Raw genomic sequence first — 27,421 nt, forward strand, 5'->3', positions numbered from 1 at the left:
ACATTTCTGATGTACCTGTAATAGTCTAATCATAAATTATCTAACTTAGTTCCATTTTTATAATCATGTCACTTCTGTCTTCTATCTAAGGGGGACGGTGGGAATGTTTGAAATACCAAATAATTATTTCTAGACAAAGAGAAAATAAACAAAGGATAAAATATTACTGCCTCTGTTATTTGATGGTTAGCAAATGACCACAAAACGCAAACAGTGTGCTCTAGCAAGCTGTCAGAACAGGGGTGCCCCCACTTAAATGGAAATGACATGTAAACTTTTGGGCTTCAGGAGAGAATACATTCTGTGCTACATTCAACTATTTTCACAGGGCCCAATGCCACTGTGTTGGGAACTGCACTGCTTTAGACGTTTAAAGTAGTCTGAAGTACTTTGAGACACAGAAACATGGAACTAAGTATGATTTTTATGTTATTTTTCTCTGTGAATCACATCCCCACTAAAACAAAACAAAACCAGAAATGCTCATTGTAGTGTAGTAGTTAAATCTCGAGTCAGACAGATACAGTCTTAATCTAGGCTCCACTATTAACCAGCTTTATAAGTACAGGCAAGTCATTTCACCTCCTCTAGTCCTCTGTGTCTTCATCTGTAAAGTGGGAATAAAAAGAAGACATGCTGGGCCAGGCATGGTGGCTCACGCCTGTAATCCCAGCAGTTTGGGAGGCTGAGGCAGGTGGATCACTTGAGGTCAGGAGTTCGAGACTAGCCTGGCCAACACAGCAAAACGCTGTCTCTACTAAAAACACAAAAATTAGCCCAGCATGGTGGTGTGTGCCTGTAATCTCAGCTACGTGGGAGGCTAAGGCAGCAGAATCACTTGTACCCAGGAGGGGGAGGTTGCAGTAAGCCAAGATGGTGCCTGTGCACTCCAGCCTGGGCGACAGAAGCAAGACTGCATCTCAAAAAAAAAAAAAGTTTATAAAGATTCAGTGAGATTGTCCACAGAAAGTCCCCAGCAGAATCTGCTCTCTGGAGAAGATCATCATGTAAGAAGCACTAAAGTGGGTCTCTACATGGTCCCCAGCACACCTGTCTGCATTCAGTGGTGCAAGTGGACAGGGTGCCATCTTAAATGGTTGAAACTTCTGAGACCAAGGAGAATGCCTGGCAACCCAGGTACACATGAGAGCCTTTGCTCATGTACTAGATCAAAGACCACACCCAATGTGAAGCAAAGTGAAACCAAAAAAAAGAAAGAAAGAAAAACCAAACATTACAGTAGACCTGTGGATAGCAAAGACCCTTTTTTTATGGTATAGTTTTATTGTCAAAAACTGCTAAGCGCTGGGGGCTTGGAGTTGCCAAATTTTTCAGTAGGTTTGAGAAGGTTACATATATATATTATATATATAAAATATATATTATATATATAAAATATATATTATATATATAATATATATTATATAATATATATATATATATATATATATATTTAGATGGAGTCTTACTCTGTTGCCAGGCTGGACTGGAGTGCAATGGCATGATCTCGGCTCACTGCAACCTCTGCCTCCCAGGTTCAAGCGATTCCCCTGCCTCAGCCTCCCGAGTAGCTGGGGCTGCAGGTGCATGCCACCACGCCCAGTTAATTTTTTTTTTTTTGTATTTTAGTAGAGATGGGGTTTCACCATGTTGGCCAGAATGGCCTCGATCTCCTGACCTTGTAATCCGCCCGCCTCAGCCTCCCAAAGTGCTGGGATTACAGGCATGAGCCACCGAGCCCAGCCAAAGTTCTATATTTAGGAATGTTTCTTTAAAAGACGATGACCATTGATTCCCAGTCTAAGGGGCATCAGCACACAAACCTCCCCCTTCCATACCACACTTTCACACTCCTCTGAGTCATTCTTCAAGCAATTCAGTAACTTTCAGGAAACTGCCCCACTCCTGCAGTTCCACTGAGTTATCTATAAGGTAGCTGCATCCATGGGTCTGGAGATCAGGAGAAAAGTCAGAATGGAAAACTGTGGACATGGGAGTCATCTGCATTTTGATAAATGAAGTTATGGGGGTAGTCAAGGTTGTCTAGGAATAGGCTATAGATTGGAAGAGACGAGGAAAAGAGGATCAGCAATGTTCAGGGGACAGCCTAAGGAGGCAGGTCCAGCAAAGGAGACTGAGGGGTGACTGAATGAATGCCAAGAAAGTGTGGGCTCATGAAAACCAAGGAAGGAGAGATTCATCAAGAAAGCAAGGGTCAAATACTGCAGAGACGTCAAGGTGAGGATCGAAAAGCCGATGGATTTGTCAATTATAAGCTTAATAGTGACTTCACAAAGGTGGATGGCTAAGGTAGGAACCTTAGCATGTACCAAGTGTGCAGGAGGATACGTGATAGAGAGAGCATGGGTCCGAGAGTCAGACAGACTAAGGTTTCAAATTCCAGCTCCACCATGTACTAGCAAGTTACTCAACATCTCTGTGCCTCTGTTCATTTTTAAGTGGAGATAACAATAGTAAATACTTAATAAGGTTGTTGTGAGGCTTACATGAGCTTAATCGTGTAAACCACTTAGTACAGTGCCTAGCACACATGAGATGCCATGTTCTATCTATTGGCTCAGAGCAGGAATCATAAACCACTGAAGGTATCTCAGGCAGAAAGATAATCAGTTGTCTACAAAACCATTGGGCTACATAAGTGGAAGTCAGGGGAAGTCAGGAGGCTGCCACTGGACTAATGGCTTCAAGGTCATATCATTGCAGTTGTGATCCACATGTTAGGAGGCTGCTGCCACCACTACAGTCTCTCACTCACAAAGCTGTGAATAGACACACTGGAATGTGGAGTACAGAAGCCACAAACACATCTTTGGAATCACCTGCTGGCCACCAAACCCCAAGAAGATAGCCTCTGCCCAACTTAAGCCTTCCAAATTTTGTTGGCAGAAGTGAACATGTATCTGAACCCACATTTTATCCAGAATCCTAGCTGCAAGGGAGTCTGGGAAATTGATTTTTCAGCCTTTATGTTTTTGGAAAGAAACAGAAAAGGGGTAAGAATGCATGTGGAGCAGCAGATAATTTCCACCTCATCAATCTTTAAGTGGAACGAATATTTCCATCCTGAGTGCTGACACCAGCATTCCAACTGTGGTCAAAATATAGGATTATCACTGATTGACAAAATCCTGCCAAATTCAAAGAGGAATCAGGACAGGAATAAATATCAAGGGATAAGCTTGAGCAGGAAAATACATCTTTCTCTAATATCAAAAAGCAGATGGTGAGCAGGGATATAATTTATAGGTTTGGGCCAGAAGAAGAGAGGTAGAGAAGTTAAGGAAGGTTCTGTCTCAGGGCATGTATTATCTCTGTAAAGTTGGGAGCAAATGTCATCTGCCCTGAGTGAAAAAGGTTGAGACTGGCTAGAGGGCTTGGTGAGAGCAGACTAGCTAATGAGGGAAATGGGAGAGGAAGCTGACACAGCACAAGAAATCTTTCTGCACACCGACTAGCAAAAAAAGAAGCAAAAGACTTATTTTTATAAAGCACTGTTTATTTTTATGTATTGAAAATGTCCATTTTAAAAGTCTTCAAAATAAAAACAAGTTAGAAAATTTGAGCTTGTGTTAAGAAGGGACAGGACAGAAAAGGAACTGAAAGGCCTCTACGGGCAGCAGTTTAATTACAGGGCAACAGGAACCCATTTATAGAGTATTGTAAACAACACAACTATGGCGACACTGCTCTCAGATTAACATGGCTTCATTTCCTTTATATTATAGTTTAGTGTGTAAGCATGGTTACCACTCTGCACAAGCTTCGTTATCCAGAGTACCAAGGGCCCCTCATCAGAAGGGCCTAGTCCCCGAAACATGCATATGTACTCATCACTGTAAAATGAAGACCTTTCAATATTTTCAGCAATCAACTAAAGTATTCCGTAATCACAAAAATGTTTCCTATAGATGCAGTTTGCACATTTATTGCAAGCCATTGACTAACCACAGAATGGGCAGATGTGAAGATCTGTGTTGATGTTGTTGTTGGTGGTGGTAGTACTGATGTTTTTAATTTTTAAGTGAAGGATGTTATATCTAAATGGCTGTGCTAAAAAACAGAACAACAGCCATTCCTAGAAATTTCTTTACTCTTCAGCTTCCAAACACGGCTGTGTGTGGTTGGCTGATGTTGGACTGCAAGAATAGTCCATTTCCTGTGGATGGTGTAATTTCTGCTGTGCAGCAAGCAGACAACAGCCCTGTACCATGTAGCTATGGGACCTTGAGACTCTCAGTACCAAAAATAAAAAGGGCTCCTCAGCAAGCTGGGGGTTTCAAACTTCAAGTTTTGTTTTTTCAGAGACAGAGGTGTCTCTCTGTTACCTAGGTTGGAGTGCAGTGGTGTCATCACAGCTCACTGCAGCCTTGACCTCCTGGGCTCAAATGATCCTCCCACCTCAGCCTCCTGAGTAGCTGGGACCACAGGTGTGGGCCACCATGCCTGGCTTCAAGTTTGGTTTTTAAACAACATTTGCAAAACCCACATTTATAGGCATCCATCAAATATATTATAAAGGCAATTCTGATCAGCCCTTTGGCCTCAATTTCCAGTGACCTTCCCCATCTGGCCAAATTTCTCTTGTCTTTTGGGGAGGGAGGGGTGAGTGGCACTGAGCCTTAGGCCAACTTTCAATGGCGCTGAATTTGGATGTGTGCTGTTCTGTGACTGTCTTCTAAACCTGGTTTCTCACAGTTCTAGTTTCTGGGATAAAATGGATGATGTGATTCAATGAGCAACTTGAGTTAATCAGTCCCGAATAATCCAGCACACAGCTACTAGAGGGGCCCTTTTGTTCTGGATGTACAAATTGGACCAGAAGCATATTTCTGCAAATACTGCTTAGAGTCCCACCCAAAGAGGCCAATTAATATTACAACTTCTCACAGCATATATGAGAGAGTAATAAAGTGAATGAAAGCTGTCTACTAGGGCACAATATCTTCTTAATGCAGATTGTTTTGAAGGATAAAACATCACAGTTTGAATATGCAGCATACATAAAGTAACTCCTCACAGTCTAACTACATTTTTTTAAAAAGTAAGCAAAGCACATACATACTAGTTTACACACCACTTGGTAAGGTTGGCTAAAAGCACTGGGGAAATAGAAAACTTACACACTAGGCAGAATGAGGGAAAGAAACCTATCATGCAATGGGAAAAGGCGGTCAACTCTGCTACTAAAAGGGAGGATTGTCCAGTAGAATTTGCTGATGGATTTGGTGTTGGTGTGGGTGACCAGAGCTTCTGCCCCCCTGAGTTACAATTTACATGACACAAAAGGAATAAGGGTACTACAGTTTTCTTGGTCTTATAGACAACATAGGGCAGTAATTTTAAAACCTGTGATTGAGGGGAGGCATGTGATGGTCTAAGGAAGGGCAGCTGGATCATTGGGCAGATGTGTTTGTCTTTCATCCTACTCAAGCCATAGTCTGGAAGATTTGCCTTCGGTAAATTAAGTACTAAGAGGCTTGCAGGTACAGGAAAGCACTGGGGGAAAAGTTGGGTTCACATTTAATAAGCCTTGGCCAGCTGCTTTGCAAGGGCAGCCAGCCCAAAGAATGTGACCTGAGGGCAATGGCTGTTGCAGAGGCACTGTGAACTGAAGGCAATCTGAAGACCTTTTAAGTAACTGGCCTGCATTCCCTTTCTCTTTCTTACTGAATGGAAAAGACTCTGAGGCCATCTCTACCACCACTTCCTGCTTTTTCACCTGTTGAAAAAAAAAATGAACAACCAACCAATAACCAAACAACAGCAAATGCCCAAGCGCGCACGTGCACGCACACACGCACACAGCGGGGAGAGAAAGAGAAGAGAGAGGGAGAGAGAGAGAGAGACTCAAACACAAAACAAAAGCCAAAGAAGTGAGCAAACTGAGTCAAATCATTCAGCGGGACATTTCAAGATGCCCTGAAGGCACACTCCACCCAGTGGCACAGTGATGGTTATGGAAGAATTGAGGTCTTGCTACTGGACTCGCCTCGAATACACTCATCTGTTTGCTTCAAAAGCCTCCGCACCAGCTTTTCTAGGTCCCTTCTTGATTTCAATTCTTCTTCCAGGCATTGCTTCATTCTTTTATTTTCCTATGATGGGGAAAGATTTGTTGATTATCAAACAGAGGGGGGCCCTTCCAAGGGCTCCTCCTGCTCATCCTCGGGGCAGCTTTCATCACTGACTCTCTTTCTTTCCTCGACCTTCCCTCCCTCAGCATCTATGACAAAGCAGCCTGTCGATTCTCCTGCCTATCTCTGGGAAACCTTTTGGATTCTTCTTCCCTGCCCTGATCCTCTTCTAATTTAACTTGCTTTTCACTTAGTGTCACTTCTGTTTCAACCCAAGTGTCTATTAAGGGGACTCCCAAATATCTCTGGTACTGACCTCGTCTCCTGAGAATCGGGTCCACAATCTCAACTGTCAGCCTGGTATTTCTTCTTCTTCTTCTTCTTCTTATTATTATTATTATTATTGTTATTTTATTTAAGAGATGGGGTTTCACTCTATTGCCAGGCTGGAGTGCAGTGTAATCATGGCTCACTGCAGCCTCAAACTCCCGGGCTTAAGTGATCCTCTCACTTACCTGAGATTACCTGGCAGCAGCTTGGTATTTCCACCTAGATATGTCACAAGCACCTTAAACCCATCAGGTCCTAAAGTGAACTCAGTATCTCTCTCAACACCCCAAACTTCTCCTCCTCCTGTGATTACTGATCTCCATGAAGGGGCACCACCATATGCAACTAGACACCCTGGGAAGAAGCTTCATCTTTAATCCCTGGCTCTTTCTTAATCTCAAAATCATATTATCCTCGTCCATAGGTTCAAACTCTGCAGTATGCCATCCTTTACATTCGTTTCCTCCTCCCCAGCCTCATTACCCTGCCTCAGTTCAGGACTCTGACAGGTCTCACCCTGAGTTTTGTAAGAACCTCCTAAGTGGTCTTCTAGTCCCTGGTCTCTCTCCCCTCGCATCCATCCTTCACTCTGTCACCAGATACAGTCAGTCCTCACACACAAGGCACAGTGTGCATCACGGAGCACTGGGCCACATCGGCAGAAAAGCCCACAAACCATGATGAATGGTTCTCTTTACACTTACACACTCATGAATGACTAGTCTTTTCTTAAAGTCTGTTTATGGATGTCAGAGAACAGGAAAGTTGTAACTAACTTTGGGACTCTATTGTGAACTACTACATAGAAATACAAGCAAGCCTCGGAAATTTAAATTCAAGGCTACATGATAAAATCAACAAAACCTACCTTGATGACACAAGGAAAACAAAAATCCCCCCTTGCTACCTTGCTCCTAGGCCTTCCCTGAAAGCATGAGCAGCGTGAGGCAAGAAAAAGAGAATGGTTCTATTACCCGAGAAAATGATTTTATATTTTATTACCTGCTTCAGTTCTTTGACCTCATCCTTCAAGGCGTAAACAGTATCAACAAGGCTCCTAGAAAATAAAGATAAAATTCAGAGACAAATGGCTTGCACTGAGGTACTGTTAAAATACTTAACAATAAAAGCCACTTTATAAAAATACAGATCCTGAAAAACAGTGGACTTTCTAGCTGATTGGGAATGGTACTGCTCTAAATGGTTTCCATCTTCTTGACTTTGATGGAAGAACAACCACCACCACACATGCTTAGCTAAATGCAATGTCATTACACCTTTTCTATACTTCCCTCCTCCTTTTCTACTCACTTCCCAGCTTGGGTGAACAAAACACAAGAGACTAGGGCCCGTCACTAAGTTTTTCTTTTTCTAGCTTTGTTGAGGGATAATTGACAAAGCTGTACAATGTGATGTCTTGATATATGTATACATTGTGAAGTGGTTACCATAATCAAGCTAATTAACATATCCATCTCCTCACATAGTTACCTTTTGTATGTGTGTGGTGGAAATCTACACTCTTAGCAAACTTCAAGTATACTCCATTGTAAACTATGCAGTCTTCCCTCCCTCGGTATCCATGGGGTATTGGTTCAAGGACCCCCATGGATACCAAAATCCACAGATGCTCAAGTCCTTAACATAAAATGGCATAGTATTTGCATATAACCAATGCACATCTTCCCATACACTTTAAATCATATCTAGATTACTTATCATACCTAATACAATGTAAATGCTATGTAAATATTTGTTATACCATATTTCTTAGGAAAAAACAATATGGTATAACAGTGCATACATATATCAAGACATCACATTGTACACCTTTGTCAATTATCCCTCAACAAAGCCGGAAAAAGAAAAACTTTACTAGGTATGAAAAAAATCTGTACATGTTCAATACAGATGCAACCATCCATTTTTTTCTGAATATCTTTTTGATCTGGGGTTGGTTGAATCCACAGATGCAGAGCCCACGCATGCAGAGGGCCAACTGTAGTCAACATGCTGTACATTAGTTCTCCAGAACTTATTCATCTTGCATACCTGAGATTTGGTACCCTTTGACCAACATCTCCCCATTTCCCCTTCCCCCTCAGTCCCTAGAAACCACCATTCTGCTCTCTGTTTTTAGGAGTTCGACGTTTTCAATTCCCGTCATAAGGTTTTGATTTCTCTAGCTTTGGGGCAGGAATGAACATCACCTATCATATAATGAGAGGTATCACAAGATTGCCTAGTCTACAGTATTTGTGCTATGACATTGCCCTTCCCAGTTCTCTGACTGCACATGACACAAAGTCAGAGGCATTCTTTCTGGAATATCTCAACCATACAGTACCCAAAAAAGTAATTTTTTGGTAATTACTGGGTTGCAGAACAGCCTTTTCCTCTCTGGGTCTCTCCCTGGACAAAGATTTTGGAGATCTAAGTTTTGGTTCTGATCCTGCCACTTACTAGTCCTCTGTTCTCTGGGAACCAGTTTCCTTCTCATCCTCTCTTGGTCTTAGTTTCTTTACATGTAAAATGGGGATAATAGCACATTTTCTGAAAACCTCACAAAGTTGTAAAAATGAATATCGTTATAATAAGAATTAACTATCATTATTTATTGAGCTAGCCTTTATACTTATTTCACTTAACCTCACAACAACTCTGAAAGCATTACCGTCATCCTTATTTTACAGATGAGGAAACTGAGGCACAGAGAGGTGAAGCAACTTGCCCCAGGTCACACAGCTAATGAGTAGCAGAAGTGGGAGTTGAACCACACTGTTTTTTGCTTGAGCCCAAGTACTTAACCATTTTGCTGTATCACTTCACACACCAGATGTAAAATGCATTGACAATGCCAAGCACCTTGAAATATGCTGTCCTATGCAAATTTAGGCCTGACTTCAGAAATGACTCAAGTTTAGACAAATGAATTATTTGGCTACTTTGTGTTAATTTTATGAGCCAGAAGGTACTTAACCTGATTTTCCCCCATTAGGTCACCCACACTACTGTGTAAAGGTAAGTCAGAGACATAATTTCCCTGAACTTCCTGTACCTCAGTTTCTTTATCTGTGAAAGTGGTGAGAGTAATGTTTATCTAACCGGATTGCTGTAGGATTTTAAATGATGTCAAAAATGTGAAAGCACAGCTTCTGACTCAAAACATGTGAGTGGCATCTCTCCGGGCAAGGAAATTGGTTCTGTGGCTGGAATTCCCAGCCACTTCCTAAACCCATCCAGGGCATTGATGTTCCCATGTGCTCAGAAGCAGCTTACTGGATGGGGAGCTGGCTGCAGGGGCAGCTGCCAGCTGGAGCTGCCTTGGAGGGCTCTGTCACCGCTGCTTTTCCTTCCTCTTTCCATTTGTTAGTGGGCAGCCCTCTAAAGTCTCCCACATGCATGCACAGCAAAGCAGGCCGCATTCCCAGGTAAGGAGGAGTTGTCCCTCATCATAGACTCTCCAGGAGCCCCCCGTCCTACCAGACCTTCTTGCCAGCCCCAAGAGAAACTAGGCAAGGTTTTGCCTGCTCTACTCACTTTTCTTCCATGATGGTCTGGCCGTTGCTTCTGGTTTCTTCAATGATGAGTTTCTCTTCCTCAGGGAGTAGGACTTGTGGAATGGAATCTTTTCGAGTACCTACAAACAAGGGTTGCAAGAGGGAGGAGGAGGGAGAGTTACTAGTGAAGAGTAGAAATAGTGGGTGTTAGTTCTTTTCCACTATTGTTACAGAAGGGTCTTTGTTCATAGCATGTTGCTACATTACACCCAGAGGACAGTCACCCATCATTTGCTGACTAAATTTTCCTGACATGAGAAATTCTAAATGGCCAAATACACTGATTCAATCTTCCCGAGGTGGGAAGCGTTTTGTATTCAGAAAAATAATGCAAAAGAGCCCCTGTAATACCTGTCCACAACCAAGACCTCCATTCTTTCCTGTTTTGCCTCCTCCAGAGCAAAGAGCTGACCAGTGATCACTCTTCCCTGCAAATCTCCAAGGAAGGACACACTACATCCTATGCTACGGTGTTTTGTCATTGTAGTAAAAGGTTGACAGTAGCACTGCACTGAAACACAGTGTGCTTAAAGGGCCTCAGAAGCATCATCACCCCCATTTGTTCTCTTTACAGTCTTATAGGGTAAGGTAGGTATGTCTCCTAAGACCATTTTCATCAAGGGTGGAGTGAGGTTTGGAGATTATCACATCATCAGCAAAGATGTAGGTGTCCTCTGCCCAGAATGTCTCCAGGCTCTGGGACAGAAGAGGTGACAGAACAGGCATGGGGGCCCAACCAAACAGCTCTCCTGCACCTCCCTCACTCTGGATCCTCCCTCTCAGAGCTCAAGTGCTTAATCTTGGGTCTCCCTGAGCCACTGGCTTCCTCTCTTCTAGGCCAAGTTCCTTCAGAGGTGTGCACACTCACTGCCTTCACTTGACCACCTCCCCTTTCTTGAGGTGAGATGTGTCTCTGCCTTCTCCAGGGCCTAGCACTTTGTAGGTGCTTAATACAGGTGGCCCCCCATATCCGCATGTTTCACATCTGTGGATTCAACCAACCGTGCATTGAAAATGTTCAGAAAAAACAAAAAACAATACAAATTTAAAACCCAATGCAGTATAACAACTATTTACACAGCATTTACATTTATGAGGTATGATAAGCAATCTAGAGATGATTTAAAGTATATGGGAAGATATATGGAGCTGATAAGCAAATGCTCCACCATTTTACATCAGGGACTTGAGCATCGTCAGATTTTGTTATCTCTGGGGGTCCTGGAGCCAATCCCCTGCAGATACCAAGGGACGAATATAAGTGGAAAGCAAACTGACTGAATGACTGGCTGAATGCAGTAAGAGCCGAGGGCAGTCAGTTCTAGAGAAACAGGGCTTCTGGTTAGAGAGGGATAGAGGATAGGAGGTCACCACGATGCTAAATGATCTGCTGTGTGACAAGCACAGTGCCAGACATCTTCCACATGTAAAAGGTTGGGTAGGGAGCCAGGGTGAAGACGTGTCTTTTTAAGCCAGAATATCTGGCTGCACTTCCCAGTTGCAGACCCATCCACTCTGTCAAATATAAAAATAGGTGGTGCGGGAGGAGATGAGGTCAGATTTTGTAGAAGGGATGCTTCTGGTATCTCTTTGTCCCCCTCTCTTCTCTAGTTCTCAAAACTAAAGCTGCCCTCACTTTCCTCTCCTGGCTCCTTGAAACATGTTATCAGAGCTATGCATGCCCAAAGCCACAGCCAGGTTTTCTCTGTGAAGCAGAGTGTGACAGTCCTCTCTTCATGGCCAAATGCGTCAACTTTCACATTGAATCATTGAATGCTTTCTTTCTCTCTCTCTCTCTCTCTCCCCCCTCTCTCGCTCTCTTTTATTTATTTATTTTTGATGGTGTCTCACTCTGTCACCCAGGCTGGAGTGCAGTGGTGCAATCTTGGCTCACTGCAACCTCCACCTCCCGGGTTCAAGAGATTCTCCTGCCTCAGCCTCCCAAGTAGCTGGGACTACAGGTGTGCGCCATCACACCCGGCTAACTTTTGTGTTTTTAGTAGAGACAGGGTTTTCCCATATTGCCCAGGCTGGTCTTGAACTCCTGGCCTCAAGGGATCTGCCTGCTTTGGCCTCCCAAAGTGCTGGATTACAGGCGTGAGCCATCATGCCCAGTAGAATGCTTCTTTTATGTCAGCCTTAGAGATGCATTACTTTCAAAGAATATGTCAAGGCACCTAAGAAATCCCCTCCCACATTCAAATGATTGGTCACTGGATGTCCAAAATGGAGTACTATGGAGTATTCATTTCTTATGCAAGTGCAAAAACCTCACAAAAGGTATTCTGAATGTCTATAATAATGGGAGACAAAAGACATAATCGAAGTGACCTGTCTTTTTAAAAGCATAAAGATGAATCAGAAAATATTATCTTGCTTTCAGTTTGTAACCTGAAAGTTGTTTGGGGAAATACCCTAACCTAATAACTCCCTGATCAACTTTATACATTTTGGACAACCTCTGCTAAGCAGCTACCTTTCCAGATTTTCAGAGCAACTTTGAAACTTGAGTTTGGTGAAGCATTGTTCGTTTAAATATGCAGCTGATCAAAGATAGTATTTTGACTTCCTTTCCAAATCTGCCTATAAGAAGAGATTAGCATCAGTTCACAGACACAGGAACTCTCTAGGCCCTTTAATTCCTAACTAGTGTTGGTGAAGGTATCTGTGTACTTCAAAGGAGAACAACTTTAAAAAAAAATTTTCACTTCTATCACCTCCAACTCTTTTACTCTTGCATCTCTCTTTCTGGGTGAAAAACAACAGTGGGTAAACAAACCGCTTGGTAGCTAAAACGACCTTATCTGAAAGATGCAGTCCTGCACCACTCCTCTGCACCAAGTCACCTGCTTTCCACACCCTGCAACCCATCCGGGTTGCTTTTCTCTTTTTCTAAAAGACACTAAACAGTAAGGAAGAAACGTCACTCACTAGAGAAAGTAGTTTGGGGGAACCTACTTGAGCCATGGCCTTGTTGAAAATTTGCGCTGGTGCAGTAGGCTTCGATCACTTTAAGGATTTGAGCATCCTCTTCCAGAGCAGCTGTACCTATGAAATTTAATTCATCATGACTTTTCACAGATATATGCTTTTGGACCCTCAAAATGATGCAGCACACTCCACTGCCTGGGACTGGCTTCTCTGACCAGTAGAGTTTGTGAAAGGCAGGAGAAAGAGCTGTCCAACGCTGGTGATGGAGAAGAGTGACAGCATCCTCATGGAGCTTTGGAGTCAGCCTCAGTGAGCTCAGCTTAGTGGAGGGCCTACTCCTGAAGCCCAGAGCTCTACACTGGGACCGGGGTGGGGGGGCGGTGTTTTGTCAGTGGTCTCAGTGAGGCCAAAATCACAGCACTGAGCTTGTTGCTAGCTTAGCTCCCATCAATATACCCCAGCCTTCCTCTCCTTTAAATTTCAAGGCTCACCTTTAGGAAGCTTTCCCTCATTAACCCCACACAATTTTCTTTTGTTTTCTTTTTTTTTGTTTTTTGAGACGGAGTCTTACACTCTTGCCCAGGCTGGAGTGCAGTGGCGCGATCTCGGCTCACTGCAAGCTCCGCCTCCTGGGTTCACGCCATTCTCCTGCCTCAGCCTCCCGAGTTGTTGGGACTACAGGCACCCGCCACCACGCCCGGCTAATTTTTTTTGTATTTTTTTTAGTAGAGACGAGGTTTCACCATGTTAGCCAGGATGGTCTCGATCTCCTGACCTTGTGATCCGCCCGCCTCAGCCTCCCAAAGTGCTGGGATTACAGGCATGAGCCACCGCGCCCGGCCAACCCCACCCAATTTTCTAACCAGTCAGCATAGTCACTCATTTTCCCTTCTCCCTTCTCCTCTACTCCAAACTCATTCTTGCAATGGCTGGATGGCAGGCAGCACCCTGTGAACACGCCAGTGTGCATAACCAGGTGTGGGGTGGGGGGTGGGGCATGCCAAAGCTGAAGTGGAGCAAATATTTATCCAAACTATATTCCCAGCTGATACACACAATTCTGTCACCTCTTTGTGAGACATCACTTACTCCTTCACATGTGTCCCAAAGTACCTTGTGTCCCAAAGTACCTTGTTCACAGCCTTATAGCCAAATATGTCCATATCGACTGGCTGACTGACTTTGCAGTCTGTCTCCAAATGAAACCATGTTTCTAGATGTGGGCAGGCTGATTCCCTGAGTAACTGAGAGCATCACTGAGCATGGGACTTCTGGAAGGACTTCAGCCTTCGGGTCTATTTAGTCTATCTCCCTGCAGAAAAATATCTCAAGTATCAGAAACTAAGAGGGAAAAAATGTATCCATAGGAAATGGGTCCCTTTAGAGGTTCTAAACCAGGTGAGGCAAAATACTCAACACAAAAATGATACAGATGACATCTGCCTAAGATGACATGAAGTGCAGCCGTAAGAAGCTTATTCAAATGTTTAAGAAGTGACCAAAGCTTTCCATGCATTCTTCTTTATATGTAAAAGACGATGTCAAGAAAAAATTGCTCCAATCATCTGCTTTCAAATAAATCCTCACATAAAAGAAGATTCTCATGTTAATTTATCCATAAACAACTTTCAGAAAGTACAAAACACATACTTTTCCTAATCACATATTCCTCCTCCGATGGTTTTCTCTCAGTCTTCCTTTTATGAAGAAATTTCTTCATCGTTTTAGGGCTTTTACTAGACTCCTGTGAGGACAGAGGTTTCTTAATGAATTAAAATTCTCCCTCAAAAACAAAAGTAAAAGCACGAATGAAACTAAGTAGAATTCCTCTCTCTTATTTTGACAGTCTCAGTTAGGAGTACATCAATGTTTAATTCTATGCACAATTAAAATGGTTCCAATAAACTCTAAAAGGTTAAATAAAACAGAGGCAATGACATTATCCTCTCAATTTGCACAGAGGTGGGACTAAGAGTGGAGTGTGCCTACTGAGGATGTGGCAGATTCTCCAGGAGGCCAAATGGCTTTAGGGAACCATCTGCAGAGAAAGTAAGGGATGTCAACCCTAAAAACGTAACAGTATTCCTAATTTGGTTTACGTTCCCCACTGATACAGTTTTAGGGGAACTAAATAACCACTGTAACCACTAATGTAGTAATGATCACTTTTCAAAGAGCTTCAAAGCTATTTAAATAATTCTGCCTTAGAAACAGTCCCACAAATAAGAATATAATTTCCATTTGTGAGACAGAAAAATTAAGGCAGAGAGACTAAGCCATTTTTCCGCAGTCAAAGAGAAGAACCAAATGAAGGATTTCCTAAAAAATAATTTTGGGTTAGAAGTAACACACCCACAGCCAAACTTAACTATCCATATATAAAGCCATGTATTTAACTAGTAGACAAAATAAATGTATTGAATTTGTTTTTGCCATATGAGTAACCAGCAGGTCAAAAAAATACTCATTGTCAATATCCTTAATCCTTAATCCAATAATCTGTAAACAGATTACGACCTTAGACTTAGGAAAAAACTCTCATGATCACCTAATCCCAATTTTCCAAGAAATGTGTATACATGGAGCATGGATATTAATTATTAATAGTACCTTAAAAATATAGGAAACAAATCATTTAATTTATTTCACTTAGCCACAGTACTTACACTTGAAAACAAGACAGATATGAAAAACTCTCACATGACAAAAATAACAGGAAAAAACAGAATTTAAAAAAAAACACAGGAAAATGGGCATTTTAGGGCATTATGACATTTTTATATGTATTTCACACAAGCCTGCTTTTTGAACAAAGTACTTACATGTCAAAATTGCATCTTCATATTTTAGCCACCAATTATAACAAGGGACAAAACAAGCATAAGGGAAAGCTTCATTCATCAAAGGTTACAGTACAGCATTATGATGTCACTGTAAGCCAAAGATATTGTACTACCCTTACCTTTAAGATATAAGACATCCTCTAAAATGAATATGTAAAGAAAGAGAAGATGAGCGTGAGAGGTCGATGGTTATAATGACCAAATCCACTTATCAATAATTCTAAAACAACATTTGAAATGTTAGTGTTATCATAAATTACACAGAGGGAATATAATCACATTTCCCACATTAGTTTCAGATGCAATATTATCATGCAAAAGCCCGAGGAATACAGTTCTGTGCAGAATAACAAATGCTGAAAACAACTGAAATACATACTATCTAGTAGGAATATATTAATAACTCTCTTCCCCCAGCAGAAACGAAGTGATCATGCCTTAGTTTTAATAGATTAGTTTTGTGAAGGATTAAGTCAACTTTACTCTTCAAAGCTCACCCTTAATTTGAACTTAGTAACTGATAATTACAAAATATCCATCATTAAAAAGGGGGCCTAGGTAACTATCAAGTGGCACTCCTGGTTTACATAATCAAAGAAGAAAATTGGATGATTGCAAGAATTGCAGGTAAATTTCCAAAGCAAATCTGTGGGACTGCTTCCTGACCAAATTCTAAATAGAGTTATATAACAAAGATTCAGTTCGAGGGTTGTTTGTCCTATCATGTCAAGTTGAAAGGATCAAAAAATCCTCCAGTGTCCAAATATTGTCCTATTTTTACTGCACTTAGAGTTGGTAGCAACAATTAATCGAAACAAAAGCATGGTGGTTTCAATCAAAACACTCAAAATTGAGCTAAGTCTGCATCACTCATCAAAACACACGTTTGATATAGAAATATAAGCCACCTTTGCCCCATAATTCTAAGACTCATCTCATAACTGTCACAAACTTAATCTTCACTCAACAAGACCAATTTAAAGAACAGTTACTAATAAATGAGCATCATTTCTGAAATCTGAAATGATTTGAGACAGGTTAGGGATAAAGCCACTGTTTGGATGGAAAAGTAATACTCCACACAGTTACAGAAGCTAGTGAGTGACACTTTCTGACTGCAACTTTGAGAGAAAAAAAAAATACACAAAACCTTTAAATCCCCACACTACCCAAATATCAAATGGCCTTTAAGGTTGTCTCTGAGAAGCCTCTTTTTAAAAGACACTGCTTTCATCAAATTCTTTTCTCATTCCAATTGCAGCAAATATCACTTTTATAGTTTGGACTCATAGTTTGGTCCCATAGCACTTTACTAATTTGGTTCAAATTGATCAAAATGATCCCAAATGCTGAATTAGGTCTGCTTCATTGGCAACTCAACTACAATGAAGTGGCTCTTGTTTGAGATTTGTGTACATTATTAACAAATCTAAAGGATTATCATAATAATCATTAAGGTAAACCAGAGGCACTTCAGGAGGAGACTGGGAACACTCAGGCAGTGCACATAGATCCTGTAGATATTCAGTACATATTTGCAGATGGACAATGGGAAATGGAAAATTAAGAAATCAAACAAATCACTGAGTCTGGCAATTCAAGACTGACTCACATAATACCATCTATCTTAAATTCTAGCACATTCCCACAGAACTATTTGTAATAAGCTACGAAATTAACTTGTCAGAAGCATTTTATACCATAGGTAGCAAAATTACCTCTTTATAACCTAGTGCTGCTGATGGTCTAAGTGGAGGTGCAGGTCGTAGACAACTTAAACTCCACGGTTTTATAATTTGAGGAGGCTCCAAGGGTCCTCGGGGCTGTCCGGTAGAGCTAAAAGACTGGGAAAATGTCTGATGAGATGCTGGCAATCTGCCATCTGAACCCGACCTTGTGCCACACAGTGAGAGAACAACAATAGCTTCATTGGATTAGCAAAGACAGCCATAGAAAGGGATAGATGGAAAAACAAAAGTCTCTAGTTTGAGAACTGGCTCTTTCCAGTCCAGATTATCGGGTCTCTAAGAAACAGCACAAAATTGACTCAACATTCCATGATCCTGTCCTCTCTTTCTCATCTGGAATTTAATTAATTTAATTTTCTTTCCTCTGTAAGGAAGGAAAATGGAGTAGCAGTCAACATTTGAGTTCAGTGATATGTTTGGCACTCTAGTAGGTGCTTAAATAGGTTATTTCATGAGAACAGCCTAAGACATAGACTCAGTCAAGTGAAGCAACTAACTAGTAATTGGCAAAGCCAAGATTTGAACCCAGATCTGAAGCCAAAGTCCATATTCTTCCAACCACAACACACAGTCCTCAAAACTGGAATTTTGGCATCATAGGTTTGTATGTTAACAAACAACACAGCATATCTTCCATCTCACTCAGCAAGTACAGTAAAATCTCATCAATTCAAATTCCAATGTCTAAATTTGTGATAACTCAGAAGGAGATAATGCTAAAAGTTTACCTTTGAAGAAGGTTACTGAGCAAATGTGAGAGCATGAGTGAGATGACATGGAGATGTTTAAGTACTTAGGGAGGTAAACTCTTTGTTTCGACTTAGCCCACTGTTAGTAGGAGAATAACCATTGCTCATGGAAATAAGCCTTGCTTATCATTAAAATATTTTAGCAGGACTTCTGGTTAGAAATACTTTGCTAGCAGTTAGTTGGGGTATCTGAATACTGTCAAACAGAACTGCACACTCTAAGTAAACCTTTTCATTAATTTGGATGGGCCTCATAATGAGAAATCAGAATGAGTGAGGTTTAACTGTACTTCAAAATCTACAAATATAGGCTGCCCAAAAGACTAAGGGTGTGCTCGCTGCTTCTTGTAAGTCTCCAGCAGGCAGGAGTTGACGAAAGACTCAATAATCTCTGGACAGAACACATGGACTACTTACGGAATGAGCACTACATGATGACGATGAGGTTTTGGATAATGAACTGCAAGAGGCAGGTCCTCTGATCAGTCTGTTCAGCTGCTCCAACCATTCCTGGAAGTCCTGGTTGTTGTTACAATGGACCACAATTCTCTCCACTGTGTTACCTACATCCCCCAATTATGATCAGTTTGAAAACAAAAGGCAAGGAAAAACTTGAGCTTGTCCCATTCATAAATACACTTCATGCAATTAGGACTTGGGTGTGTATTTTCAGGGGTTTTCATACCTATGGGATAACCCTGCTGAAATTTCTATATCAGAAACAGATAACCTGTGATTATAAAGTAAATAAATATTCATGTCTGATTTAGAAAACTGTCCTTGATTTTTACTGCTTACAGAAGCTTAAAAGTAGTGTAAAACTTCACCATAAACAAACTTGCAATCCAAAAACATAAGCACATAGTCCATCTAGTTAAGTCTAAAGTGGGAATATTGTCCTGGTTCCCCTGGTATCAAAGTTGGAACAAGATCCAACTAAGACTACTTACAACCTTTTGGCAAACACCAAACCTTAAGCTCCTTCTTGGGAAAGAAGAGGGTAAGGCCACGATCCCAGTCTTAGCCACTGTGCCATATCAGCACCAACAGTCAGGCCACTACATATAAATGACACAGACCTGGCAAAAGGGATCATAAGCTAAAATGTCAGGGAGCATTACTGAAGCCTGGCATTATGCTCAATTTGTGAAGAAAATTTGATGGCTTTTCAGAACTTTTTAGAAATACAACCAAATCTTACTAACTCATGGGCTGATGATAAAATTGCTGATAAAAGTCCATATCTTTGGCTCCTCTGCCACCAGGGAACAAATGACAGAGGGGAAGAAAATTGCGTTTACATCAGCCCATTTCGTTATTCCTTAGCTCTCACAAGTAGCTCTCATGCAACAGAAGATTGAAACTAATGGCAAAGCCATGGCTTTTGAATGAGAGGAGACTTCTCTGTGCTATTGCTGTACCCTAATTATCCCAGGAAATGGAATATACTTTGCCATGCCCACATAAAATTTGCTCGTGGCCTATGTAACAGAAAATAATGGCATTTATTTATTAAATTCCCCTTCATTCCAAAAAGAATTGGAAGTAGTTACATGAAAAAGAGAAAATTACCTACCAGTGATTTCAAATGTGCAGTCATTCCCTTCAATTTCATCTAATCTAGTCACCACCGTTCCTGCTATTGGTATTTTTCCCTATTAGAAAAAGAACATTCTCATTAATTCTGCAGTTATACAGGTCTCTGTTTATTTCACTTAGATTTTCTGACCCTCTCAGCACGGCAAAATTATGGCTAGACGTATTTCTCCAGTCTGTCAATAGATAATATGTTTCCCTGCTCTAAATTTTAATCAGACTAAGAAAGCAAGGGGAAAATGTGGATTGTGTTTGGCTAACACACCCTAAACTATAAGATCAGGATTTACAAAGCAGTTTACTTTTCTAACACATTTTCATAAGAATCAGTAAAAAAAAGTGAAGGCTTAGATGTTATGAAAATTATTAATTGCCAGGCCAAGATGGAACAGGCAATAGTAACTTATAATACTCTATATCTTGGGAGCTGACTGAGGGACATTTAATTTCCTAAGGAGTTTAATAACACGCTTCTTAGAAGCCTGAATCATGTGCTGTGACTATAATAAGACAAACATAGGAGCAGGTCCCAGCTTTATGTTTTCTCAGCAATAATGACATGGGCCTGTACAATACTGCTGCTAATTTATCTAGTTTCCATTTATGCATGCAAAACCTAGTGCATAACTAAAGCGGTGGATATATTCAAGATAAACTCATTATACTAATACAAAGGTCTTTGATCTAAGGAACATCTGCTCTTACAAGCTCTTTAATTACAATGAAGGGTCAGAACATTCTGGTTCTCCTGGCTTGAGCTTTTAATACCATAGTGGAGATATTGCATCTGGATGGAAACCTGTTTTCATTAGGGGGTCTGCTATGTGTTTTATATGAAATTTACTAACCTGATAGATAAAGCCACTCATCCGAGGACTTGCAGATAACATTATCAGGACATTTGAAAATAACATAAGGTACCGCTCCTCTTTTTCCTGAGAGGGAATGAAAATAATACATGAAGAACAGAATTGGACACTTTATCTGTTGAGAATTTCTGGAATCACTGCCTTATAACATAGACCTTATATAAACAACTGAAACATTAACGGTAATTTTTTTTAAAAAGATACCCAACTTGAAAACACAAAACTAGTTGAATTTTACTTTGACATGGACATAAACCCACAGTTTATCTCTCTTCTTCTTATATATAACAATTAAATACAAATAACCATGCTTGCTTTCCATGTATGAAAGCCTGAGAAGTCACCACAGTTTATGCAGCCAGTGAGATGTGCTAGACCTGGGCACAAAATAAGTCTCCAGGTTCACAAAATGAAAATATATTTTACTTTGAAAAAATGGCAAGATGAAGGGGTTTTCAGGTGATAAGAGATTTAGTATGCTCTAACATGTTTGTTAAAGTCGTATTCATAAAATTAGCTTTAGTCATTAAGAACAAGATAATTATTGGATTTATGTAAAATATAAAAGTAGATACACTTTCTTTTTTTTTCTTGAGACGGAGTTTCGCTCTTTTTGACCAGGTTGGAGTGCAATGGCACGATCTCGGCTCACCACAACCTCCACCTCCCGGGTTCCAGCAATTCTCCTGCCTCAGCCTCCCAAGTAGCTGGGATTACACGCATGTGCCACCACTCCCGGCTAATTTTGTATTTTTAGTAGAGATGGGGTTTCTCCATGTTGGTCAGGGTGGTCTCAAACTCCCGACTTCAGGTGATCCACCCACCTCAGCCTCCCATACACTTTTTAATGGCACTGAGGAAACCTTGAAACATGAGGGCTGCTGTGAGCCCCTTCAACAGATATGCAATTAGTATACGCAAAAATTACGTTTGCCTTCCATGCCCAGCCATCTTAGCTACAATTATCCTTATGCCTGTCTCCATCTCCTTCCTTCCATTTGAGAAGAGCAACCCTTCCAGGCTAACTACTCTAACAAGTGCTCCACATTCTCTCACATCTTTGTTTCACTTAGTTTTCCTCTACAGACACCTCTTCTTCTCCCAGCATCCTCTTCTCTTTTACTAGCTTTTCCTCTTTTTCTTTAACATATGTACACCTCCTATCCTAACAGACCTTGGCTTGCCCCCATGTGGCCCTTTATGCATAATATCCCATTTCTTGACATTTTATTGGCAAATTACTTGCTGCCTTCATTTTCTCCGCATTGATCCATCCCTAACTGCACCCCCATTGCTCTTGGAAAGTCATCAATAACTGCCTTCTAGCAAAATCCAATGGCTTCCTCTTGGTCTTCACATTCCTTGCCCTCTGAACCTTCAGCAGCAGTCAGCACACTGGCCATTTTCAAATGCTCCTCGTGGAATTTCCATGACACCATGCTCCCCCAGTTCTTCTCTACCTTCTTCTTTGTCTTTTTATTTTTTCTGGCACTGATTCCTCCTGCCTTCACCCAAGGGGTTTATCCCAAAGGTGTGAATGACTAATAGTTAGACTCACTGCAGTAACCTTCCCTGGGGTATTTGCATTTTAAATGAGATTGCTTATTAACCCAAAGTAATGAATCTCTGCCAAAGACGTGTCAGAGAGCGTAGGAAGATGTTTTGGGAGAAGGAAGACAATTCTAACACCCGATACATCAAACCAGGTGCCATAATCAACCTTTCTCCCTTTCCCTGGCTCCTTCCTAAAAGAAATAATCCATCTTCAGCTCCCCCCACCCCCCGGGCTTCTCTCTGGATATTTACTTCCTAGGAAGGTACATCTGTTAGGGACATCTAAGTCTCTGCCTCTAACTCTGACCTCTCACTCACATTTCCATACTACATTAACAGCTGCCTATGGGACATCTCCACCCAGATATCCACAGGTCTAAAATTATATTCTTCATCTCCTCTAACCCAGGGGCACCACTTCCTGTTGACTTTCCCTTCTAAAGATGCCTCCAATTTGCTCCTTCTGCTCCATTCCCAGTGTTACCACCGTCTTAGGGGACTCCTTCTCACTTTCCATCCCAGCTGGCCTTTCTGCTTCTCGTCCATTCCCTCCAGTTCATTTGACATATATGGGTCGCAGATTAGTGTGAAACATCCCTTTCGGAGTGTTGTTCTATGACTGTGGACTCTTTCATTATTTCCCATGGCCTGTTGCATCCATCTGAACTACTCTTGCCTGATGTCAAGCTTCTGCATAGTCTAATTCTACCTGACTCAATCAATCTTTTACTAGGGCCAAGTTGCTTCTTTTGCTCCCTACAGGCCGGTTTCCTTACTGTGCTGCAGCAAACCAAAGCCACATTTCTGTTCTCTCCTAAGATAACAATGACCTCTGCCTTGCGAAATCCTCCCCTTTTGTTTTTGTGCCCCCTCCTCAAGTCCTGTCTCCATAAGGTCTTCTTGATCTCTCCCTCCTGTGAACTTCTATGGACTCTTGTTGAGATTGCAAAATCGAACATTGACTATTTGGTTTGTCAGCTAGTTGCAACTCGTGTTTTAGTCTGTTTTTAATGAGTTCTTTGAAAACAGGGATCATTGCTTGTTCTTTTCTCCTATCTCCCACAGCACCTAGCAGAATGTTGAACAAAGAACAGGTGCTCAGCTTCTGATTTGAATGTTGTAGCATTTGACTTTGATGGAAGAACAAGGAAGAAAAACTACTTAAGAGGCTCAGGCAGGAGGATTGCTTGAACCCAGGAGGCAGAGGTTGCAGTGAGCCAAGATGGCACCACTGCACTCCAGCCTGGGTGACAGAACAAGACTCCGTCAAAAAAAAAAAAAAAAAAAGGAAGAAAAATATGAAAGATGGAAGAAATAATGTTGAGATTTGAAATACCTTACCTCACATGCTCCATACTGCACCATTACTTGTGACATAAAAATCACATTTCCCAAGTTTTTAATATCTTCTCCTTCCCATGCCTGAATAGGTTCAGACAGTATCTGTAACTCCAGCTGTTTTCTCTTCCTCAGATCTTGACATTGCCCCTACAGAACCAAAGCAGAACATAATGGAATAGGAATTCTTATGAAATAGACTAAAATAAGACCAAAGTAAGATGTGGCTTCTGACTCTTTGGTTCCCACTGAGTCCCTATTCCTCATCATGCATCCCATGACCAGGCCTGTTCTTGATAGACAGAAAGATCCACTACCCTAAATCTCTAGGCTTGAGCCCCCAAAGGTTTTGTGAGGAAGGCCTATTTTTCATTTTGCCAAAGCATCAAAACATAATGCTAGAAAGAGCTTATTTCTCCCTCCCTGTAAAGAATATGGGAAAGCAAGCAGCCAAATCACACTGACCAGAGCCAGGTGAGGACCTGGTAGATTCAGATCTACTGGTTGGTGCCCCTGCTTTAGCTCCTCTTACCTTGTCTATCTTTGCATAAATAGGGCTTTAGTGACAAAATAATTGTATTTCTAACATATGCTCAATTTTCAACAAGGTAACATCTTGAAAATAATAAAAAACAAAAAATTTCTCCTGGAGTTATAGTGAAAGAGAAAATTAAATTCTTTATGCCACAGTGAATCAAACTTATAATGAAACCTAGGCACTGCTGTACTTTGTTTAAGGACCAAGATTGCTGTGAAAAAAATACTAAAATAGTTTTTATTCCTAAAAGGATTGGAAAAAAGAGATACAACTGAATTTCATGATGACATACTGAAATTTCAAACCAAGAAAAAATTACAGTTTGCCAACACTATGTGGGGTATGAATACTCTTTCTATATATATGTGTGTGTATGTGTATATATATATATATATATATATATATATATATATATATATATATCACTGCTTAAGAAACTGTGAGGTTATCTTAGAGTAATTTAACAGCATGCCTTCCAAATTGAATACAAAAATAAGCACATGGTTGGTTCTGTTACTGTTTCCAAATGAATGTAAGATAATATTTTGGGGGTATATTTTCTATAAAATCTCTGCTGTCCCTTTCAGCTACATGGAAACTCAAAGAAATAAATTCACTGTACACATATTTTAAGAGCACCTATAGTAGGAATAAATATACTAAACCATCAAGGCAAGTTATATAATATAATCAGAAAGAAATACAGGTTTTTAAAAAGACTCATTTTACATTCCTATTTATACAAGAAAAAATAGAAGAACCATAATTATAATAAATGCTGTGGGTTTCACTGGGCTGTTCTATTAGCTTGCGCCATGTAAAACTGCCAATATTGGACTGTTTTTGGCATATAACAATGGCAATGTTAATCTAATACTTACTCTGGTCTTCAACTTGCTGTTCAACTACAGACACGTCAATTACTGATCTTTCAACAAGGATGAATAATTAAACATTAGTCCAAATCACTTATAATGCTACAGAATTGTGTGAAATGAAGCTAAGTTTAATCAATTGCCCAAAATGAAGTTTTCTTTCCTCCTAAAATGGCACCAAGTGGTTTTATATCAGTGGGTTCAAGAAGATACATTAACCATCATACTGAAGATACAAGATCACGGGTACTGTTGATAGCAACCTATATAAAGCACTTGCATTTTAGTTCTTTAGGTTTTTCCCCCCTTTTAGATTTGATGAAGGATTTCTTCTTCATATGCAAAGAAAAAACTCATACCCTTTGGCATAACTAGTTGAATCCAGTATTGATGCAAATCAGTGAATGACGAGTTACACAGGCTCGTCATTAGGTGAGCAATGGGGGTAAAGACAAAGAGACAAAAGGAAACCCCCCACCTACACACCAATGCTTAATGTGGCTTAATGTGGCTGAGACTGTAAATGTGATTGCTTTATACCCTCAGCCTGGCAACCTTTCTTTAGGTAAGCATGATTTTTGGAGGACAAAATTAAGTGAAACAATCACTGCTATACTGTCATGAAAGCTTATTTCCATTCTAAAGACCTTTGTATAGGGAAAGAAATGTTACACACAAATCGCTCTTTCAGGAATAAAGTATACAAAATGGAGAATTGTGATTTTAAAGCATCACCTACCATGAGAGTTTTGAATGCTACGATTGCTTTCAGAATATCCTGATGATCTGGATGAGTATCCTATCAAAGGAATACATTTGAAAACAATGTTAGAGGAGAGAGGATCAGCAGTTGCCAAGGGTTAGGGGTAGAAAGAGAGTATGGCCACAAAGATAGCAAGAGAATTTTGGGGGATGATGGAACTGTTCTGTATTTTAATTGTGGTCATGGTAACATGAATCTATACCTGTGTGAAAACTCATAGAACTGTGCACCAGAAGAAAAACGTTAATTTTACTGTATACTAAAGATTAAAAAATAGAGCAGCATGGGAGCATTTGGAATCTCAGTGACTCTAATTATTAGGTGATTAAGAAATTAAGAGAGTTGGTAATGCATCATATATTTAGTAACAATGTAGTAAAAGGCAAGAGTTCCCATTTCCCTTTTTGCTATTATACTTTGGATAATGACTATTTAATAATAAATATAATAATTAAATAATTATTCGGGGTACATCATTAGGTCATGTTGTTGGTAGATGACAGGAGGTAGGGAATGGTGGAAACAAGAGTCGTGGTTAGAGAAAAATCAATCTATTAGCCGGGCATGGTGGTGCATGCCTATAGTCCCAGCTACTTGGGAGGCTGAGCTGAGAGGATCAGCTGAGCCCAGAGGTCGAGACTGTGATGAGCTGTGATTGTGCCACTATACTCCAGCCTGGGTGATAGAGTGAGACCCTGTCTCAAAACAAACAAACAAACAACAACAACAAAAACTCAAGAGAAAAATCAATCTAATTCCATTTCCTAAAATGCCTCCATTTTCTTTCAGCAGTGTGAACATGGCAGATGGGAAAAGATTCCAAGTTTCATACCATATTTTCCTTCTTAAGCAAGTCTCTTACACATGGCCTGCAATCCTGTGGTACTTGCAATTCCAAAAAGTGGACAGATTCAAAAACGGCTTAGAGGAATCCATAATTCCATAACTGTTTATGAAGGGAAGACACAGATTCTTATGGGTAGATGTGCACCTAACATTGGGGCATAGGGGATATGACCTTTGGAACTCAGCTGGAGTAAGGGAAGACTAAATCTCCTGCCCCACTAGTCTCGGGTGATAAAATACAGAGCTGAACAGATTAGGGGCCTGACCCAAGCCAAGAATGACATTGCTCATAAAAAGTAAGGTTGTATTCCTTTACAGTAAAATTTATCCTTATCCAAATCAACTGACAAACAAGAATTTCAGGCTTTATTCTACTGTTAGCAGCCATGCCAAATGCTCTGAAATCTGCACAAAGTGTCTCACCCAGTGGTGAACTAGTTCTAAAGGCTTGTATTTTCTGATCATGGGAAATGAGAGGCAGCCAAAGACATGTGACCCACAGCAAATGGAAGCAGGAGGAGAACAGGCTCCACTACAAGAAAGACTGAGATATAGGATCCAGGCAGCAGGAGCGTCTGGGATTTGTTTCTCCCCAAAATAAGTGCATATTTGCATTTCAACACTGAAAAGTAATAGAAACTGAGGCCACTCGTTTCTGGATTTTTGTGATAAGCAAGGAGGGGCAAACCTCAAACGGTTCAGCAAACTGGTTTAGCTTATGGAAAGGCATCCAGAGGTCAACACCTTCCTGAGCCCTAACTGAAATTTCACACTGACAGGCTTTGC

The 27,421-nt window shown here is 40.8% G+C and overlaps 1 protein-coding gene across 12 annotated transcripts in view; it reads right to left on the reverse strand.

Annotated features, from left to right (window-relative positions):
* Nucleotides 1–3,499: 3,499 nt before the first annotated feature.
* ARHGEF6 (Rac/Cdc42 guanine nucleotide exchange factor 6) overlaps nucleotides 3,500–27,421 on the reverse strand; it is a 116,211-nt gene continuing 92,289 nt past the window's right edge. For 2 of the 12 annotated variants that reach the window (XM_016944272.3, XM_063804793.1), the window contains 13 exons: nucleotides 25,766–25,825; nucleotides 23,617–23,763; nucleotides 20,701–20,787; nucleotides 19,833–19,911; nucleotides 18,674–18,819; nucleotides 17,478–17,603; nucleotides 15,879–15,899; nucleotides 14,567–14,660; nucleotides 12,944–13,033; nucleotides 9,966–10,065; nucleotides 7,428–7,482; nucleotides 6,011–6,116; nucleotides 3,500–5,740 (listed from right to left, as the gene is read on the reverse strand). In XM_016944272.3, coding sequence (XP_016799761.2) covers nucleotides 5,685–5,740; nucleotides 6,011–6,116; nucleotides 7,428–7,482; nucleotides 9,966–10,065; nucleotides 12,944–13,033; nucleotides 14,567–14,660; nucleotides 15,879–15,899; nucleotides 17,478–17,603; nucleotides 18,674–18,819; nucleotides 19,833–19,911; nucleotides 20,701–20,787; nucleotides 23,617–23,763; nucleotides 25,766–25,825 — 1,167 coding nt within the window. In that variant the 3' untranslated portion in view covers nucleotides 3,500–5,684. Of the gene's footprint in view, nucleotides 5,741–5,895; nucleotides 6,117–7,427; nucleotides 7,483–9,965; nucleotides 10,066–12,943; nucleotides 13,034–14,566; nucleotides 14,661–15,878; nucleotides 15,900–17,477; nucleotides 17,616–18,673; nucleotides 18,820–19,832; nucleotides 19,912–20,700; nucleotides 20,788–23,616; nucleotides 23,764–25,765; nucleotides 25,826–27,421 lie in introns of those variants that run through there. The other 10 variants (XM_016944271.3, XM_063804792.1, XM_016944275.3 and 7 more) reach the window with 9 other exon arrangements.

The sequence above is a fragment of the Pan troglodytes genome, chromosome X, assembly GCF_028858775.2.
Source record: "Pan troglodytes isolate AG18354 chromosome X, NHGRI_mPanTro3-v2.0_pri, whole genome shotgun sequence".
NCBI lineage: Eukaryota > Metazoa > Chordata > Mammalia > Primates > Hominidae > Pan > Pan troglodytes.